The 21,210-nt window shown below is 42.0% G+C and overlaps 1 protein-coding gene across 1 annotated transcript; it reads left to right on the top strand.

Moving 5' to 3' along the window:
- The first annotated feature begins 10,890 nt into the window (after positions 1–10,890).
- LOC143859575 (uncharacterized) lies at positions 10,891–18,334 on the top strand. Its single transcript, XM_077370228.1, has 4 exons — positions 10,891–12,615; positions 12,706–13,747; positions 14,069–16,324; positions 16,538–18,334. The coding sequence occupies exons 1-4, from the start codon at positions 10,891–10,893 to the stop codon at positions 17,749–17,751; spliced, it is 6,237 nt and encodes a 2,078-aa protein (XP_077226343.1). The 3' UTR covers positions 17,752–18,334.
- Positions 18,335–21,210: the final 2,876 nt, after the last annotated feature.

The following is a 21,210-nucleotide window of genomic DNA, read 5'->3' as shown; positions in this document are numbered from 1 at the left end:
AGAATGATCTAAAACGGGCAACTCCTGACAAACAACATCAGGCACATCTTCTTCGAACAAAGACCCCAACATATCTGGCTCAAGGCAGACTATCCAATCCTCAACAGTTTTTTCAACACAATATACCGGCGGTTCTGTTTCTGGGAGAGCAAGGCCACTGAATATTTCAAAACCTGGTATCATGATCCCTGTTACTGAGTCATACCATGGTTCAGAAAACCCATAGTATGGAGAAGTCTCACCTTCTTTGATAAAGTGACCATTCATTGATAAGGAATATGGAGTCATCGGGAGTATCCTTCCAGTGCGGCGGATTTCTTCCTTCAATTTCAACAATTCTTTCATGGATTCCTCTTCCTCCTCAGTAGGTATATACCCAAGACCGAAAGCTCCAGAGTTTGCTTTGATTGGGCGCCAGTGAGACGCTTTGCTTGGATCACGGCCTAAATTCATACCCGGAAAGTAGTTCATTTTTCTCATCATCTTGGCAACCACAGGACTGATGGCAAAAGGCAAATACAACTCCTCCCGAGAGGCATCTTCATAGGAAATAGCAGTAACATCGAATGCGAAACCATTCAAGTTGTAATCATCTGCTTTTGTAACTGGAAGAATACGAGTTTCTCCTGTTATCTGCCCTATTTCTGGCTCTTCGTCGCCTCTGACAGTGATCAATTTTCCTTCTTTAATGAACTTCAGTTTTTGATGAAGGGTTGAGGCAACAACACCTTCCTTATGCAACCAGGGTCGTCCCAGAAGTATATTGAACGAGGCCTTGATATCAATAACTTGAAATTCCACCTCAAATTCTTGACCGCCTATAACGATCCTGGTGGTAAGGACTCCGACCACATTTCTGCGGGTATTGTCATATGCGAGGATACCAAGGGTTGATTCGGCAAAATCAGTGGGACCGAAACCCAAGGTAATGGCAGTTCTTAATGGACATACATTCAACGCGGATCCATTATCTACCAGCACAGACGGTACTTTCTTGCCTTCGCAAACAACAGTGACATGAAGAGCTCTAGCATGATTCCGACCTTGAGGAGGCAGCTCCTGGTCTGAGAAACTAATGGCCCTGGTGGCGTGTGTCAGAGCGACAACTTCAGCTAGTTGCTCTGGAGATATTTCTGAGGACACCTGTGTGGTATTCAGTTCTTTCAACACAGCCTCTCTGTGTTTCTTCGATGCTATCAACAACCCCCAAACAGATATGACAGCCTGAGTTTTCTTCAACTGCTGAACAACTTCATCATCTGGGTCCTTCACGTATTGCGGCTCCTCTCCTCGAGCCAATGCCCCTGGATTTTCGACTCTTAATTCAGCAGGTTTGAAAATTCTTCCACCCCTTGTCACATGTCTGACTTCATCCAATTCTGGCTCACCATAGGTGATAATTTGAGGGACTTGTGGCTCATAGGTGATTACCAAGGGAGGTACAGACTCCCTCAGGTATGATTCATCACAGAAGATGATTTCGGGTTCAGAAATGGGTTCTAAAGCACATATGAGGGTGAGAGGGTCAAACTCAGGATCTCCTATGGTTATGGCATTAACGGCAGCGGGAGGATTAGCATGACCAGGTAGCGGGTTTTGGGTAACATTGGGTCTTGGTTGGAATGCAATGACTTTCTCATCAATAAGTTTCTGGATTCTGAATTTCAAGGCGATGCAATTGTCTGTAAGATGACCAGGACCCCTGTGATACTCACAGTGTAGGTCGGCTCGCCAATTGGCAGGTAAAGGATTGGGGGGAGGCCGGGTGGCAGGTAGGGTTATGCGACCTGAAGCCAGACACTGCTTAAGCACCTCCGAAGATGGAATGGGAAGAGGAGTAAATTCTACCCGGGCTTGTTGCCGAGGTGCGGTCGCAGGTTGAGCATAGTCCATTACTAGAGGTTCCTGGGATTTAGAGGATTGAGCATTGGAATGGGAGATACTACTGACTTGGGCTGGTGGGGATTTTTTGAAATCTCTAGGATTTGGGTTGCTACGGTTGAATACACCTTGAGCCATAGCCTCCTCTATCTGGGTGCCAGCCACAATGAAGTGTTTGAAGTCTGGATAGTATTGCAATGACATGTGATACTGGAGCTGGGGGGAAATATTTTTCATGATTATCTGGACTTGCTCCTCCTCAGACGGGCGCTCCATCATCTGAGCTGCTATTCTCCTCCATCTTTTCACAAAAATCAGAAAGGATTCTCTCGAGTCTTGTTTTGTTCTCTCTAAATCCTTTCTGGTGATTTCTGTCCCATCATCATATTTGAACTGCCTGATGAATTGCTCGCCGATATCCTTCCATGTCCTGTAACGAGTCTTGTCCAAGACCATGAACCATCTCCTAGCAACCTTGGTTAGGGAAACTGGGAACAATTGAGCCATTTGCTCAGGAGATAAGCCTTGAGGCTGACACATGATGGTGAACATTTGTAAATGTGTGATTGGACAACCCACACCATCATATTTGTCGAAATCGGGCATTTGAAAATTAGCAGGAAGGCGGATTTCGGGAAATAGAGTAAGATCACTGGGATTGAAACTACCCTGGTCTTGAAACTGAATGTCTTGAACTTTTCTGGTAAGAGTCTCTAATTTCTCCATAACAGACTTATCAACCATGGACTGAGAAGGTCTACTGCGATTCTCGCTATACTGCTCTTTTTCCAAATCTTCTTCGGTTTTATCATGGATATTGATGAACACTGGCTGGACAGGTGCTGCTGAAGTAGCTGCTTGGTGCACAGGCCCTTTATCCTTGGACAACGATTGTCCGAACTTCTCAGAAAGTTGAGCCTTGATAACTTGGTTCTCTTCCTTGAGTTCTTGAAGCTGCCGGAGAATCAAGGTAAGAGTATCGGTGATAGCAGCGAGTGGAGGACTGTCCTGGTTTTCTGCCATTGGTGAGGATGAGGACGGGAAAGAATGAGATGCTGGGGTTCTCAGAGAAGGTGGCGGGGATACAGATTTCCTCTGTAATCGAGAAGAGACCCGAACCCAAGGAGTATTAGGGTTAGCTATGGTGTCTACAGCCCTGTAATATTTGAAAGACATATTTAAAATCAGAAAGAAGTAGACACTGATGTATGCATAGACGAAGATACTGAAAGAAAAAGGTGAACTTTTATTGATAGATCATTAAAGCTTGAGTACATGGTTCGATCTTTCAAAGATAGACTGATAAGAGAAAACATGACATTAAGCACTCTTTCTAGACTTCTTCTTTGGACGACTATCTTCCTCAACTGACTCCTTGAAAGATTTGATGACTCGAACATCCCAAGCAGATGAAACGGCTTTGACAATCTTGGGCTTGAGATCCTCAGGCGGATAGAAATGACGAAGGGGAGGCACAATGGATTGCTCCCTTCCATACTGACGCTGAATCCTGGCAGGAATATAAAAGGAAGTCTTTTTGAGGCCAAGAAGGCGAACGTAGTTAGCTTCTCCAGTATTGAAGACAGCTTCTTGGATTCCAGGGATTTGCCAATAAATCTGATCTTCATGGCGAGAACTCAACCACTCAGCCCAATCGCCTTTATGATTGAAAGAAACATCATGACGCCATTCACTGAAGGTGTATAACGTATGATCAAAATGCACAGGAGCTGCAATTTTTAGCTTGTGGCATAACCACACGTGAAGTAATGCAGGACATCCTGAGAAAGACCCAACAAAAGATCGAACATAAGAGCCTGGACCTGAGCTAGCACGAAGACGAGCCATCTCATCCAATCCATTGAAGGTTTCTGCAAGCATAGTAGGAATTGGATTGGCGCCACGATCCATCTGATCAACGAGGTCCAAGAGAACAGCTGACGCACAGCGAGAAGGCTGGACAGTGAGGAACCTAGCAAAGGCGCAGAATCTCAGAGCGCGACCTCGGGCTTTTTGAATATCAACAGCACCAATATGCCCAACAGGAGGGTAAATGTCAATCAGTTGTTGCATGGACACTTCCTGGTCTTTGATGAAAGAGTTCATGGATTCATCTGGATTATTCATCAAGCGAAGGAACAAAGGACGATAATCCGACACGTAAGATGGCTTCACCAGAGGGCCATCTACAGGATATTCCAATAAGGCACACCATTCTTCAAAGGTGGGACACATTTCTTGGTTGCCAAAACGGAAGACATGATGATCGGGATCCCAACACTCTGATGCAGCATAGAGTAATCCCCAATCGAGCTTGATGGTGGCCACGTAACCGAAGAGATTTTTCTCTTGCTCACTTATGGCATAGATATGGGATTCTCTTAATGTACCACGGATCCAATCAAGAATTGTACGAGTAGACATGGTGTCTGTAAGCCAGGAGAAAGGATACAGGGATAATCAGGATTACATGAACATGAGATTAGGATGAGTTCCTACCAATATAAAGGAAGTATGGATACTCGATCGAATCAGATAATATAAGATTAAAAATCGTACGATCGAGATGAGATGAGATAGCATAAGATTGCTTTCAACGGATGGATCATGAACGACTAATCCTATGAGATCTTTGGAAATGAATGGGATTTAAATCCTAACCCCAAAGGGAAAGTTTTTTAATCTTTGCACATTTTATCAGTGTTACCTGAAGGCATCAACCCTAATCCTAATCTAGCGGAGTGGAGAGAGGATCTCGACTCATGACTTTGTTTGTGTACCTAGGACCGATCGTAGCCATTATAAGATGGTCTACGGCCTAATCTAGACACAAATAGGTAGGATATCCTAAACTAGGCTCACACACGTGATGCACATGTGTTCGTATACTACATGCATGTGTGGGTTAATCTAGGGGTAAGGCCAAGAGTTCCCTTAGCGCGAATCCCTGTTCGATATACTGTACCAGTGTCCGGCGTATCAGTACGTGAACAAGAGATCCGTTTACGTACCATAAAGGTACTAGGCTAAGGGTGGAATGCTTCTCTAGCACAGAGGCACCAGGTGATGAAATCCCAGTCAACCATGCTAGATAACACTCCGGGTTCCTAAAATAGGACGTGTGTGCATGTGAGATGCAGGGGTTTAGATGAAAGTGATGTAAGTGTGTGCAATAAGTTCGCGCAATCTATGATGCCTTCAGGTTTTGTTAGATTAAGTTTGAGTATATGTGATGAGAAAATAAAGCATACAAACTAATCTAACAAGCATAAAAGAGATAGAGTTTTCATGAGCCAGTTAAAATAGATTCAAATGAGTTATCCTTTGGAATTGTAATGAAGTTAGGTGGTCCCCAGCAGAGTCGCCAGACTGTGGGACATGATCCCGCGAGAGGGGCGTGGGGCGCGAGCCGCCGCGCCTCTCTCTCTCTTGGTCTCTCGTACCCACGCGATTGGCGTGTGCTTCTTAGTGTTGATTTAGATTCGTCTTTTATGTGAACTTGGGATCACTAAGGCAATCCGAATTCCACATAAAAGAGACTGACAGAGTCGCCACCTAGATGTGGGATCTAGGACCCGTAATTAACCAGAAATCTAGACTCGCTACCTAGTTACAAGAATGGAAGGTATGGGGAGTTATCCACCACATGCACCATTCCTGCCCGATAATCGGTCTTCGATTCCAAAAGCTAACTCTTTTAAATTTATTTTAAATGGCTCATTCAACTCTATGTTAATGTGCGAACTAAGTGACATGCATCCTAGAATCTAATTTCAATGTGAATCCTAGATGTGTATCTTGATTTATTAATTTGTCTGGATTCATTCTAAGTGAAAGTTCTCCTAGAATTCTAATTTCATGGAAAACCCTAACTGATTTGATTAAGTATTTGCAAGAAAATTAATATACAAAACACCACAATTTGTTGTGGTGCCGACTCGCGGGTGGTATGCCGTCAGACATCCAAGCTGCCTACGTACCCAAGCCTCACTGGGATCAGAGTCGACGTAGTTCGGTGCACCTAAGCCAAGCTACTTATGCCTAACTCAACTAGGACACCGACCTAGACAGAATTGACTGTTTCAACAGTTTTGAGAGAAGTTATTTAATTCAAGTTGAGGATTTTATTATCTTAGGATTTCATCTGAGATGCTATATGATTCTTATCTAAATGCAAATTGTTCCTTAGACTAATGCAGGTTTGCCTACATCCTAGGTTACTAGGCTCGTCTTAAGGAAAGATTGGGTGACTAGTGTGACTAGACCTATGGCACGGTTGTTATACATAACAAACGTCCGTGATGAGGCTGGACTCCTAACTCTAGGACTCCCTAAAACTTAGGACACGACACAACACTAGTGTTCCTAAATTGGGCTCTAATGGTTCTTAGATTGGAAACCATAATCCAATGGTTCCGGAAGACTCGAGACAAATCGATTTAAGTTCTCGAGGTTAATGAGTTTCAGATTTTGAAGATTTTCAGTTTCTAGACATTTAAGGATTACCAATGGTTCTAGGGTTCACCAATTTCGGCCTTGAATGGCATCCAAAGGAGGGAATCGTGCGCTCTTTCCTTGTGCAATTTAATACTTAGGTTATAGCATCTTATTGCCTGGCAGAATCTCAGGATTTCCGTGGACAATAACCTCGGAGCCAACAACATGCTATAACTTAAATATTCAAATTGTCAAAGATCAAGTTGCAATTGGGATACGATTATGGATGCACTGGCCATTTTTCCAGGAAAATCTAAAGATCCTAAAATTTCTGTTTTAATGGATTAAGGAGTGAACATGTGACAGAATTTTAAAGTTCTTTAGGAATTTTTATATGATTTTCAATTAATTTCGAATTTTCCATGGATTTTATCAATTTTAAGCATATGAGCGGTTTTACAAGTGAAATTGTTGCAAATAAATTCGAAATGATTTGAAATTTCTACAGCAGCAAGATGAAAATGTATGTAGCTTACAGGATGAGTTTTGCATATTTTTACATTAAATTCACATTTAATCTTGATTAATCCATTAAATGTCCAGATTGCACAATTAACACATAAACTAGTAGAAATACAACTCTAAATTCTATGAAATTTCTACAGAAATACTATATGAATCAAAATAGCATGCAGTGAGATTGTCATGAATTTTAGAAATTATTTACTACCAATTTCGGATTTTACAATTTCCAGACCAGATTATAAATTAACACTACATCCCATATTAAAACAGATCCAAATAACACGAAAATTTTACAGTAACAAGTAATATGGAAGATACGACTACTGTAAAAATTTTATGAATTTTAATGATGATCTGATGTTAGTAAAAAGTCTCCTAAAATCTGATAAGTTTCAAAGAAAATATTAAATAATATACCAAATAAACTCCAAAAATCTTTATAAATTCATGGTAAAATGAATCAGTAACATATTAATTTTCCACGAAATTTCATTAATTTTAGAATCTGTTTGGTATATAATTTAATTTTTCTTCGTCAAAAGATGTTTTTTGAAGAGTTTTCCATTTTTAAAACACAATTTGCGGAAAAAATCAGAAAAATTCGGAAAAATACAGAAATATTTTGAGAACAATGCACCTACCTGTGGTGAAGATCTCCGCCCAATCCAAAAAAATATAAAAAATCCTGCCGCCGCCGATCCGCTCCGCCGTCTTTCGCTTTCTCTGGAGTGTTTAGAGGGAGTGATTGAGGGAGTGAAGAGATAATGGAAGAAGAATATTAGGGAGAGGGATGGAAGAATATATTGAGGAAAGGGATTGGAGGGAGTGATTAGAAGAGATAATGGAAGAGAAAGAGATAATGGAAGATAAATTTCTCTTTTTCTTTTTATGGATGGGAAGGAAGATATATATAGGGAGAGAAAGAGAGAGAGAGAGATATGTTGGTGGAGAGCTCATCATGTTGTCCCTCTTAGTGGAGAATCCATCATTATTGTTCTTAGTGGAGGGCCCATCATGTTTCTTAGTGGAGAATCCATCATTATTGTTCTTAGTGGAGGGCCCATCATGTTTCTTAGTGGAGAATCCATCATTATTGTTCTTAGTGGAGGGCCCATCATGTTTCTTAGTGGAGAATCCATCATTATTGTTCTTAGTGGAGGGCCCATCATGTTGTCTTAGTGGAGAGCTACCATCATTGCTCTTCATAAGAGGCCTCACAAGAGGCCCCATTGAGGCCCCACAACGCGGGCCCCACAACGCGGGCCCCACAACGTGGGCCCCACAACGCGGGCCCCACAACGTGGGCCCCACAACGTGGGCCCCACACTGTGGGCCCCCGGTTGATTCAATTTTAAACAAATGTTCAATGCGGGCCCACCAAACGGGTACAAATTCTCCCTTGCTCGGATTCTCACGAATAACCCTTCTCCGCACTTTAGCGGAAAAAATCAGAACAATGCAGAAATGACCAGAAAGATTTGAGAAAGCGTAAGGGACGAACACCGGAATAGAAAACATTGAAAAATTGATAGCGAAACCCTAATTTCTTTTTTAATCAAAGCAGAGCAAAATGGGGTGTCTACAGATCTGCATGTGCTTATATATATATTGCATTCATATAAGGACGAACATGTGTTGCTCACACATGTTGGAGCTTAGATTTAGGAGCCATGTCCTATTTCTTAGATTATTGTAGCTCACCTTATGTGACTACATCGCAGTCCTAATACACTCACATGTCTGTCTTGAGTCAAGCTTCTTGACTCTATGGAATCATATTTAGGGCTGGTGCCCCTGGTTAGGATATATATGTATATATCTATATTTTGATTATCAGATTAGAGCCTACTCATTAGTGAGGCTTCCTTATCTAATCAAATTAGTCATATCAGTCCGTTCTTCTGATCTAGACCCGACCAGTGGCTTTTACTTGCCCTCTCATGGTCGTGGCCTATCTTTTGCTCTATTCATTGAGATTTTTGTCCATATATCTTTTGATTATAAGATCAGGACCTACTTTCTAGTAGAGATTCCTGGGCTTTAATCAATCAATCGTGTATATTCATTTTTCAGATCTAAACCTAGCTAGTGGCTTGTACCTGTCACACTCATAGCTATGGTTTATTCCTCGACCCAGTAATGATAAATATTACCTGTTTTCATCCTTCAAATGCAAACCTCATTTATCCATTCTTTTGTTGTATTACTCAGATTATTGTTCGTCCTGTCTTAGATATGGTCGATAGCCTGTCTGCTGTCTCTATGACCATAGTCTATCATTTTTGATCTTCTTGATCGTACATTTTTGTCGTCCACCTTTCAGATTTAGATCCGGTCTATGATCTACTTTTGTCATTTTATGACCGTGGTCTCTTCCCTGAGTTTCTGATCATCTTTGATCATCAATGGAACATTTGATGTCGCCAATTATATCCTTATTGTGATTATTGGTTAAGTCCATCTTTATTCTTTGTTTATTCCAAGTTATCCTCCATTCCCTAATTATCCCATCCTATTCTTTGTGTTTAGGTTAAATCATGGCGAATAATTTGTTGAAAGGCTGGATAAGCGAGACTATTGGGGCTCTTCCGCTAGAATCCTCGGATAGGAGTATGGCTGATCGGTTCATCTGTGCCTTCAGTCATTTGAGTGTTTCCGATATAAATTGGAAGTTTCTCCAGGCAGCCACTAGATTCTGGGATCCTAATCTTCATGTTTTTCGATTTGGATCATTCGAGCTTTGTCCTATATTCGAAGATTGGTGTGCTTTATTAGAGCTCCCAACAGATGGACTTTGGATACAATCTTCGAACATAGATTCCTCTCATTCCATTTTTTGCAAGCTATTCAAAAATCAAACCGTTGATGCACTTTCATGCTTAACGGATACGTGTGTACAAGTTCAAAACCTCATCACCCTTTTTTCTGAAAACGTCGATCCTACTAACTCTCGTTTTCAGAGTTGTCGACGCAATGCTTTGATTTTTAGTGTCTTTGCGCGATATGTCATTCGGAAAAACCCTCGTGTTGCTCCGTTAACCTTGTTAACTGTGGTAGACCAAATTAACAAAGGGAGGAATCCCATTCCTACCATGTTAGCAGAGACCTTTTTGGGACTAGATCTTATTGCTTCCCAAAATATCAAAGACAATTTCTGTGGGTGTGTGAAGTTGTTGTATGTCTGGCTTGGTGAAAAATTTCAAATTCTTCAGCGACAAAAACAAAATCCGTATACCCTGAAGAATTTCCATACATGGAAACCAATAGTCAACCAACCTCAGTCCATTGATGAATGGCACAATTGGTTACAACATGTAGAGGAGAGCCAGTTTCGCTGGGTAAGTCATTCATGTTTTCATGTTTTTACTAGCACTTACCCACATTCATTTGTTTACCTCATGGGTATCGAGAAATCTTCTTTTTATGCACCCATTCGAATTCTCCATCAGATTACGGGAATTCCATGTCCTCCCGGAATCATAGTCCCTCCTCTTTGTGAAGATCTTACTCCTGATCTCGTCCGATCCATTGTGGCAGCTTGGGGAAACAAAAATATAGAAAGGAGGTTAGGTTTATCTCGCAAATTCCGACGTGGAGAAATATCGGAAGAGCCCGCAAGCCGGCGAGCTCGGATTGAGGAACCTTGAAGATCCATATCATGTTTTGTTATTCCGATTTCTGCATTTCCCATTCTTGTCAGTCTGTTTATCCAGCTGTGATCAGAGATTATTTTTTTCATCCGTTGTAATCACAATTTGGATTTTATTAATGAAAGTGTGTTTTTGTTTCTTTTGTCATTGTTTGATCAAGATAGTTTTCTCGATTATCAAAATTTTAATCTAGTGATTATACTTCCATTTCAGGATTCTTGATTGAGCAGCCATTGCTCCTAAGAAAATCCTCGTTTCAAAACCAACCTGGTCCCGTCAGACATCTGATTCCAGGCTGAGCCGGCAATCCTTGTCACCTTTTTCTTTTACTTCTCCTTTATCGCCTTCCTTGAATTTTCAAGAAATACTTTCACCAGTCCAACCAACCCCTGAAATGATGGCAGAGAATGGGCAAAATAGCATGGACACCAATGAGATGATGAAAGCGATAATGTTACAATTGAGTACCATTAATGAAGAAATAGCCCGATTAAAGAATGACAGAGAATCTACTACCAAGAATCCTGCACCTCAGCAAACCCCAATCATGCCTCGCCCACCTCCTACGATGGCTCAGCCTCCTGTGTTGCCAATCTTTGACAATTCTGATGACGAGCAGTATGAAGAAGAGAACTGTCGCCCCCATCTGGATAAAGGCAAGGGGATAGTCGATAGGTTGGATAAGATGGCCCAGGAGATGGAGAGCATGAAAATGCAGGGTCCGAAAAAATTAAACATGGCCGAGTATATGATAATACCGGGAGTTGTGCTACCTCCTAATTTCAAGATGCCAGATCATGATAAGTATGATGGGACAGGATGTCCCAAGAGTCATCTGAAAGCCCTTATTCCTCTCTTACAGCAGCATGGGCTTACTCCAGAGCAGATTGCTCTTCTTTTCCCTAGATCTCTTACTGGAACAGCAAAGAAATGGTTTTTAAGCTTGAAAACCGAAGAGATCAGAACTCTGGAGGATATTGCCAATAGATTTGTTGAGCAATTCTCCATGGAGGAGGGAATAGATGTGACAAAAAGAGATCTGAAGGCGCTGAAACAAGGGCACAATGAAACCTTCACTTCTTTCATTCGCCGATGGAGGCGTAAAGCGGCGCAGATGACACATCGATTATCAGATGCCGATCAAATTAAGATTGTTGTCAAGAACCTATCCCCGCAATATTATCATCACATGGCTATTCAGTATTTTCTGGACTTCAATCATCTGATAAAAACAGGGACTCAAATCGAAGATGCTTTGTCCAAGGGACTAAGATCAAGATCTTCGTCTGATGTGAGAGAGGGAAAAAGACCTATTGTGGCACCGAAGGAGGTGCACAATCTTAACTATACCAGGCCTTCCAGTTATGCCAGACCACCGGGTTATGATCAACCACCATCCAGAACGGTGACTGAAGTTAGGAGGCCTATTGAAAAGAAGGTTTTTCGTCAGTTTGACCCCCTCCCTTACTCCTTATCAGTGGCTTTGAAGAAGTTGCTGAGAGATAAAAAGATTACTTTGTTGGAACCTAGAGAGCTTCCTAACCCTTTGCCCAAGTATTGGAGGAAGGACCAGTACTGCGATTATCATCAGAATTCAGGGCATCTGACTGACAAATGCATGGCTTTAAGACACAAGATCCAAGACATGATAGAAGCAAAGGATCTTGCCGTTGAAGCACCGAATGTCACTCGAAACCCATTGCCTACACATGCAATGCCTCCCCCGAACGTGTATGCCATTTTCACTGAAGAAATCCTCTTAGATCACTCCCGTATTTGTGCGGTTATTTCTGATAGACCGTATGTTCTGAGATGGGATGATGAAGACGAAGCGATTGAAAACAAGAAGCCTTACATACTGTCCCTTCCAGATGAAGGATTAACAGGATCCTCTGAGTGTTCTTGTTCTTATGTCCTCAAGAGTGAGGAGGAAGAAGAGATGAAAGAAAAAGTCCCCTATGTTTTGAGACTAGAGGAAGAAGACTTGTTGCTTCTAGAGGATCAGTGTGACGAGCTTCGTCATGTCACACGTGGTGGTCGGGTCTTTAAGCCAGTTGAACTCAGAGCTGAGAATCCTGCCGAAATAGCCCGAGCATCAGAAAATCAGAGGCAAAGACAGACTGTAGAAGAAGAAGAAGACAACTTGTTGAAACAATTGAAGAAAACACAAGCTAATGTTTCAATTTGGGGTTTGTTGATGGCATCCCCAAAGCACCGACAAGTTGTACTTCGAGAGCTTAACGCATCCCAAGTGTCAGTCGAGATTACTCCTGACGAACTAGTCAGTCTAGTTGCCATGGCAAGGACCTCAAAGACTTTATCCTTCACTGATGAGGATTTGCCTCCGGAGGGTAGAGATCACACTCGACCTCTCAGGATTACCATAATCTGCAACAAGAAAAGGGTACCTGAAGTACTAGTAGACAACGGGTCTGCTCTAAACGTATGTCCCTTGAGCACCGCTGTTACTTTGGGATTTGGGCCCAACAACTTCATACCATCTGAGCAAGGCATATTAGCATACGATGGTACGAGAAGAGACGTGATCGGGATACTGGCCACCGATATCGAAATAGGGGGAGAAACCTTTGAGGTTGAATTCCAAGTACTCGATATAAAGACTTCTTTCTTCCTTCTTCTGGGCCGACCTTGGCTGCACAAGGTCGGAGTTATTCCTTCAACTTTGCATCAGAAGTTGAAATTTGTTAGGAATAACAAAGTGATAACGGTCCGAGGAGACCCTGAGCCGGAAGTTGGACAAATAACATCTGAACTGAACCCTGAAAAATCAAGAGATGTTAGTTTAACCGGTTTTTCTTTAGAAATCTCTACAATTTCCTTTGGGGAAGCAATGAATGAAGAGATAATGTTTTTATCAAGCACGAACACTCAAGTGGTGAAGATAATGCGAAAATATGGTTATGTCCCGGGAACTGGTCTGGGAAGAAATCTGCAGGGCCCAACTGAGTGGCCGGAATTGAAAGCATTCGGCGGATTATTCGGGTTAGGGTACGAGCCAACTCCGAAAGAGGTTCAAGAAATGAAGCGTTATATGATGAAGTGGGCTGAATGCCGTCGTCGAGGTATAGAATTTCTGACAGGACCGTACAGCATGATTATGAACGGCCGATTCAGAAGAGAAGGGGCAGACTGTCCGTTCTATGGTTTTCCTGAGACCTGGTGCGATAAGACTGGGAAGAGGCTTCCAGGGTTAGAGATCTTCTTCACAGATGAGTTGTCAGAAGATTTCTACAGTGAGCAGTTTGCCTTGGCTTCGATAGCAGAAAAACCAGCTGCAGATTGGGCAGAAAATATTGAGCCGCATCTCCTAGACTCCCTATATCAGGTTGAGGCCCCAATCGTCGCTATGATTGGAGGAGATGTGCCCTTCACGAGCCCAAGGGATTGCATTACTCCAGCCACTGGACCCTTAGACAATTGGACCGCACAGGTTATACCCCAAGTAGTCCTCCAGTATAGTCCAGTCCTTTCAAAAGAGTCAGTCATTTCAAAAAACGTGTCAGCTTCTGAGTTCAACCCAGAGTCTGTCATTTCTAACTTTTCTTTTGATGCAGGTACCATAGAGGTCGGAGTAGTTCTCGGAGGTGGTGAAGAGTCGGTTCCTGTCGAGTCTCGGTCAGAAGATGTTTTCACTGATTCTTCATTTGTACATAGTCCTGTCTATGTTGATACTGATGTCAACATGTCATTTCATTTGAATTCAGAGTCTGTAACGCCCGATGTGGGTGAATCATTCGATGTAATCATCAATTCTGCAAAAGAAATAAAAGACTCATTTGTGTACGATCCTATCTTTATTTCTAATTCTGTTTCTGATTCTGCTTCAAAGCCTGATCAAATAACTAATAATAATAATAATCAAGACTCCCCCTCAAACGAGGAAGCCGACGAAACTCCTTTTGAAATCAAATACATGATTCAACAAGAGGAGATTCGCCGAGCAAAACCACTCGAAGAAGAAATTGAAACCGTAAATATAGGTGATGAAACTTTAATTCGGGAGATTCGGATTGGCAAAACTTTATCTCCTGAGGAGCGCGAAGAATTAATCACCTTGCTAAAAGAGTTTAAGGAGGTCTTTGCTTGGTCTTACGATGACATGCCGGGATTGAGTGAGGACATTGTCCAGCACAGATTACCTCTAATTCCGGGCATCAAGCCGAAGAAGCAAAAACTCCGAAAACTCAAGACAGAATGGGAGTTAAAGGTTCATGATGAGGTGAAGAAACTACTTGAGGTAAAATTCATTGAAGTAGTGGAATATCCCGAATGGCTTGCAAATATAGTTCCTGTGCCCAAGAAAGATGGGAAAGTCAGGATGTGCGTTGATTTCAGAGACCTGAACAAGGCCAGTCCGAAAGATGACTTTCCTCTTCCGAACATCGATATCCTGGTAGACAACACTGCTGGACATGCTCTGTTATCTTTCATGGATGGGTTTTCAGGCTACAATCAGATCAAGATGGCGCCTGAGGATATGATGAAGACGGCATTTATTACTCAATGGGGGACGTACTGTTACCGAGTAATGCCGTTTGGCCTCAAAAATGCTGGAGCTACCTATCAGAGGGCTGCGACAACTCTTCTTCATGACATGATTCATAAGGAGGTCGAGGTCTATGTCGATGACATGATTGTCAAAGGCAGGACTCGGCCAGAGCATACAGTTGCTTTGAGAAAGTTCTTTGAGCGAATCCGAAAGTTTCAACTTCGCTTGAACCCAAATAAATGTGTATTTGGGGTCACGTCAGGGAAGTTGCTGGGATTCATGGTCAGTGAAAGAGGAATCGAAGTGGACCCTCAGAAAATCAAGGCTATCCAAGAAATGCAACCACCAAAGACGGAAAAGCAAATTCGTGGATTCCTTGGCAAGGTGCAATACTTGAGGAGATTCATATCTCATTTAACTATGACATGTGAACCCATCTTCAAATTATTGAAAAAGAATTCCTCCAAGAAATGGAATGAAGAATGTCAGGAAGCATTTGAAAAGGTCAAGCAGTGTTTGTCTTTGCCTCCTGTCTTATCCCCAGTCATTCCTGGTCAACCATTGTTGATGTATTTGTCCATCACAGATACAGCAATGGGTTGTATGCTTGCTCAGCAAGATGTAGGATCTAAGAAGGAGAAGCCTATCTACTACATCAGTAAGAAAATGCTAGAGTACGAGATAAAGTACACTATCTTGGAAAAGACTTGTCTAGCATTAGTCTGGGCGACTCAAAGGCTTAGACATTATCTCTTATCGAATAAGGTATTTTTGCTTTCACGGATGGATCCGTTGAAGTACTTATTCGAGAAGCCCGCCCTTACAGGAAGAACTGCAAGATGGTTGCTATTGTTATCTGAGTTTGACATCACATATGTCACTCAGAAATCCGTCAAAGGACGGGTTATTGCTGAGCAGCTAGCTGATGCTCCTGTTGAGGAGAATGCTTTTCTGAAGGCTGAATTTCCTGATGAAGAGATCATGGAACTTGAAGAAGAAATTCCAAGTACCAGATGGACAATGTACTTTGATGGAGCTGTAAACAATCGAGGACAAGGAATAGGAGCAGTGCTTGTATCTCCCAAGAAAGAATATATCCCGATATCCATCAAGTTACAATTCGAATGTACAAATAACATGGCAGAGTACGAAGCTTGTATCGCAGGACTTGAGGCAGCTTTAATTTTGAAAGTCCAAGAGATTGATGTATTTGGAGATTCAATTCTGATAATTTGTCAAACCAATGGTAATTGGAAGACAAGAGAATCGAAATTGATCCCGTATAATTTCTATCTCGAATCCCTGGCCAAGAAATTCAAGAGTATCACATTTACCCATCTGTCGAGAACCAAGAATCATTTTGCAGATGCCTTGGCTACTTTAGCCTCGATGTTGGATATTTCTGAGACAATGGAGGTTCAGCCTTTAGCTGTGAGGTCGCAATGGGCTCCAGCGCATGTAAATGCCATTGAGATATCAGCGCGATGTCCAGATGGAAAACCGTGGTATACTGATATCCGAAATCTCATTTCAGGCAAGGGGCATCCCCCTGAAGCTTCCAACAAAGAGAGAAAAACTCTTCAGAGATTCGCCGCTAACTTCATCATTTGTGGTGAAGAATTGTACAGAAGATCCTTTGATGGGATTCAGCTTCTGTGTGTTGATGAAGATCAGGCTGCGGAGCTCATTGAACAAACACATGAAGGTGTTTGTGGTCCTCACATGAATGGTAAAATGCTATCAAGGAAGATCCTTAGACTCGGTTTCTATTGGCCCTCAATGGAAACAGATTGTTTCGCATTTGTGAAGAAATGTCATAAATGCCAAGTCTATGCGAATCTTATTCATGTGCCTCCGTCAGAGCTGCATTCTATGACCTCGCCATGGCCATTTTCAGTATGGGGGATTGATATCATTGGCAAAGTCTATCCTAAGTCGTCAAGTGGGCACGAGTACATCTTGGTGGCCATTGACTATTTCACGAAGTGGATAGAAGCTGCTTCATATGCTTCCATAACTTCCAATACAGTTGCGAAGTTCATCCGTGCAAACATCATTTGCAGATATGGAGTACCTCATGAATTGATCTCTGATAATGGATCTCATTTCAAGAAAGAGGTAGTGCACCTGTGCGAAGAGTTTAAAATCAAGCATCACAAGTCATCTCCTTACAGACCGCAAACAAACGGGGCTGTAGAGGCAGCAAATAAGAATATCAAGGTCATAATCAGTAAGATGACCGAGACTTATAAGGACTGGTCGAACAAGCTTCCTTTTGCTTTGTGGGCTTACAGGACATCGATTAGATCCTCTACAGGTGTAACTCCATATTCTCTAGTGTATGGAATGGAAGCAGTCCTCCCTGTTGAAGTGAGAATCCCGTCTCTAAGAGTTATGATGGAAGCAAATCTGCCAGAGTCTGAGTGGGCCAAAGCCAGACATCAGGAATTGCAGATGATTGATGAAAAGAGGCTGAGAGCCTTATACCACATCCAAGGGTATCAGAGAAGAATCGAAAGGGCATTCAATAAGAAAGTCAAGGTTCGAGACCTGAAACCAGGAGATCTCGTCTTAAAATCTTATCGAGCACCGGTGTTCGATCCCAGAGGAAAATTCAGGCCAAACTGGTCTGGTCCTTACATTGTTGATGAAGTCCTGCCTGGAAAAGCCGTAAGACTCCTCAATGAAAATGGTGAAAAATTAACAGAACCTACAAACCTGGACCAACTAAAGAAGTACTATGCTTAAATACACCAGGAGGCCATCCTTGATCGATCAGAGCCAAAAGCTAACAACCCAAAAGTCAAAATACCGTTTGCAAACCCTTTGGGCCTATAAAAAAAAAATCCCTTTTTCTTGACAAACACAAACCAGGGGCATCTTTTATGACTTGCGTCATAAAAGATAGTAAGCTTGAACTACGTTCTGACCTGATTCCTTTTTACAGGATACGTAGGCCACCTGATTAATTCGGGTTCGGTCAAATTCTTCAAATCCTTCAAATCTTTCAAATCCTTGAAAATATGAAAGAAAGAACAAAACAAAAAAATCCTTGAAACCCCAAAAATGGGCGAACTACGCGGACCTGATTCCCATTTTCTTTGGGGATACGTAGGCAGTCTGGAGGGCCAGATTCGGTTAAATACATAAAACAAACCAAAAGTTTAACCTGTTTGAACCCAAGCCTACCTAAAAGTCTTTCTGGTGTATTTTAGGTCCAGGTTTGTAGAGAAACAGAAAGAAAGAAAAAATGATGGAGTCTTAGACCCGCTAGACTGAAAAACCGAAAGGGCGGTCTAGGCAAAAATTAGGGTCATTCACCTGCTAAGTTGAAAACCTGAAAGGGCGGCTTAGGCAAAAATCAAGGTGCAGAGCCTGCTGGATAAAAAATCTGCAAGGGCAGACAGTCCAGGCAAAATATAAGACAGGCGGTCCGCCAAATCAAAAACCTGAAAAGGTGATTTGGTCATGGCAGTGACTTCAAAAGGATAAAACCTCTGAATGCCAGCAAGACTTTTATTTCTTCTGAGGCATTACTCTGAAGTCTGAGTAAGCGCCAGTAGAGATTCTTCTGACACTCTATAAGCTAAGGAGTTAAGACTAAGCAAACCAAAGGGATAATCACCATGACGGAAAACCTGAAAAAAGGAATGAAACGCCTTTAAATACAGTTTTTAAAAGATTCTAAGAAGTGGTAGACTATACCATTTTAAAATACTTATCAGGCTGAAAAGCAGATTCAGTTTCTCTTAGAATCCAAGTCATGGTCGAAGTCCTCTTTTATTGTTAGCCACAGTTCAGTCCTTGTCAAAGTCAAGGTTAAACTCCAAAGTCTTGTGTGGGGAGTCCTGTGTGGTCAATGTCTCTCCAAGGTGGGAGTGATGGAAAAATGATGAAGTCGTGGATCCTTGAAAATGATACAGAGCAGAACAGAATTCAGAAGGATAGTACTCAGACCATTCGAAGTATTAGCAGCGGACAGAAAGAGAAGAAAATTAGCAGATTCAGTCTGTTATATATAAAAAGATTTGTAATTTCAAAAATTCAGGAAATGAAATCCTTTTTACCTTTTTCCCTGTGTTTGCTCTCCTATGAATTTGTCATGGAAGTAAATTCATACTAGGGGCATTTTTTTATAACCTGTTCAGGTTATAAAAGATATCAAGTGAACTCTGATATTTGAGATAATTATTTTCATTAAGTGAAGATAAGAAGAGCTTCAGTAAGGCTTTAGTCAAATTCCTCTGAGAGTCTTTCTTATCATCTTATTGAAAACCTATCTCATAATCCCCAGTGGAGTTTCTATCCAAAATGTAAATAAACCAAGCATTCAAATTAAATCATCTGCATCTGTGCATAAACCGTCTAGCCTCCGAGCTAAAAAATCAAGCTTTTATGCATAAATTTCTTGCCTCTGAGCATAAACCCTGCCACTGAGCATAAAACCTGCTTCCGAGCATAAATTCTTGCCTCTGAGCATAAAACCCTGCCTCCGAGCACAAATCCTTGCCTCCGAGCACAAATCCTTGCCTCCGAGCATAAAATTCCTTGCCTCCGAGCATAAAACCTTGCCTCCGAGCATAAACCCTGCCTCTGAGCATAAATTCTTGCCTCTGAGCATAAAACTTTGCCTCCGAGCATAAACCCTACTTCTGAACACAAATCCTTGCCTCCGAGCATAAAATCCTGCCTCTGAGCATAAATTCCTTGCCTCCGAGCATAAAACCCTGCCTCCGATGTATAAAATCCTTGCCTCCGAGCATAAAATCCTGCCTCTGAGCATAAATTCCTTGCCTCCGAGCATAAAACCCTGCCTCCGATGTATAAAATCCTTGCCTCCGAGCATAAGTCCTTGCCTCTGAGCATAAAACTTTGCTTCCAAGCATAAATCCTCGCCTCTGTGAAAAAGACTCAGGCCTACGAGCTAAAATTCCCTAACATCTAAGCTAAAACCTTTCAACCTCCGTGCATAAACCATTTTGCCTCTGAGCATAAAACCATCCACCTCTGAGCATAAAACCAACACTCCTAACAAACCAACCCTCTAATAATTCAACCTTCACCAAATCATTTTCTCCATCCTGTTCCCTAAATCAATTTTGGGGCTAGTCAAAATGTGACGTCTGTTCAACTTTGACATTCGCGCGACAAGCGCGCTTTGCCAAAGAGGGGCATCTGTAGACACCCCATTTTGACTAAGCCCTACACCTTCCCAGCTTGTGCCAAATCCATCCGAATCTCAGCATTGGGGTCCCAAACTTCATCCTGGGCTGGATGAGGGTCTCTTCTAACCCCCTGCAAAATTTCATCTAGATCGAAGCTCGTTTGCCTAGTAAATGGACCGAAATAGTGTGTGTAGTGCAAATGAGGGGGTGGCCCACTAGTTTTTCGTTTTACTCTAAAAACCTAGTATTTTAGGGAAAATTCAAGTTATCCAAAGACCCCAAATATCCATGAATACATTTTTGAGAACCTTATGATCCCAGAAATACCCCTGCAAAGTTCCAGAAAAATCCGCCAAGAAATTGCACAAAAGACAAGGCAAGTTAGTGCAGTTATCATCAGTAGGGGTGAATTATCCTGCTAAGATCGCACATTTGTGCGCCCATCAAATGGAGTGCCGATATCAACATCCCCATTTTACCTATATATACCCATTTAAGCCTTATTTTAAAAAAAAAAATTTTTTTTCCGCTCGAGAGAAAAAGCAGAGAGAGAGAAAAGAGAGAAACCCACCTTCGTCGATATTTTCCGATCACCTTCTTCGGAGGATCTCACCGGAATCCTAAGCGTCGGCCGGTAGGTACTCATTTCTGCCAGCTATGATTCCTATTGTCATCTGAGAAAGGATCTTTCATGTCACTATACCTAAATCATGGCCATCAGAATCCAGATCTCTGTTTTTCCGATCATCTCCGACCGAATTCTCGTTGATTTTTTTTAAAGTATCCCACCGGAATCCGGCAGATCTCCATGAGATCCGGTCATCTTCTTCTTCTCCGCTTCTCCGGCATCTTCTCCGGCAACACTTTAGTTCTGATTCAATCTAAACCCTAGATCTGTGTATATTAGAGAAAAGAAAGGGAGGAAGGAAAAAAAATTCGCAGAGAGAGAGAAACAGAGAAGCGAGGGATTTTCCCCAAATTCTAACCCTATCCGATCTTCGTCTCCTCCGATCAACTTTTTCCGGTGGGATTGCCGAAGCTC

This window comes from Tasmannia lanceolata, unplaced genomic scaffold (genome assembly GCF_043159265.1).
Source record: "Tasmannia lanceolata isolate RefF3 unplaced genomic scaffold, GAP_Taslan_0.1 ptg000003l, whole genome shotgun sequence".
NCBI classification, from domain to species: domain Eukaryota; kingdom Viridiplantae; phylum Streptophyta; class Magnoliopsida; order Canellales; family Winteraceae; genus Tasmannia; species Tasmannia lanceolata.
Note: the sequence above shows the minus strand (reverse complement) of the source record. Positions and strands in the feature narration are given on the sequence as shown.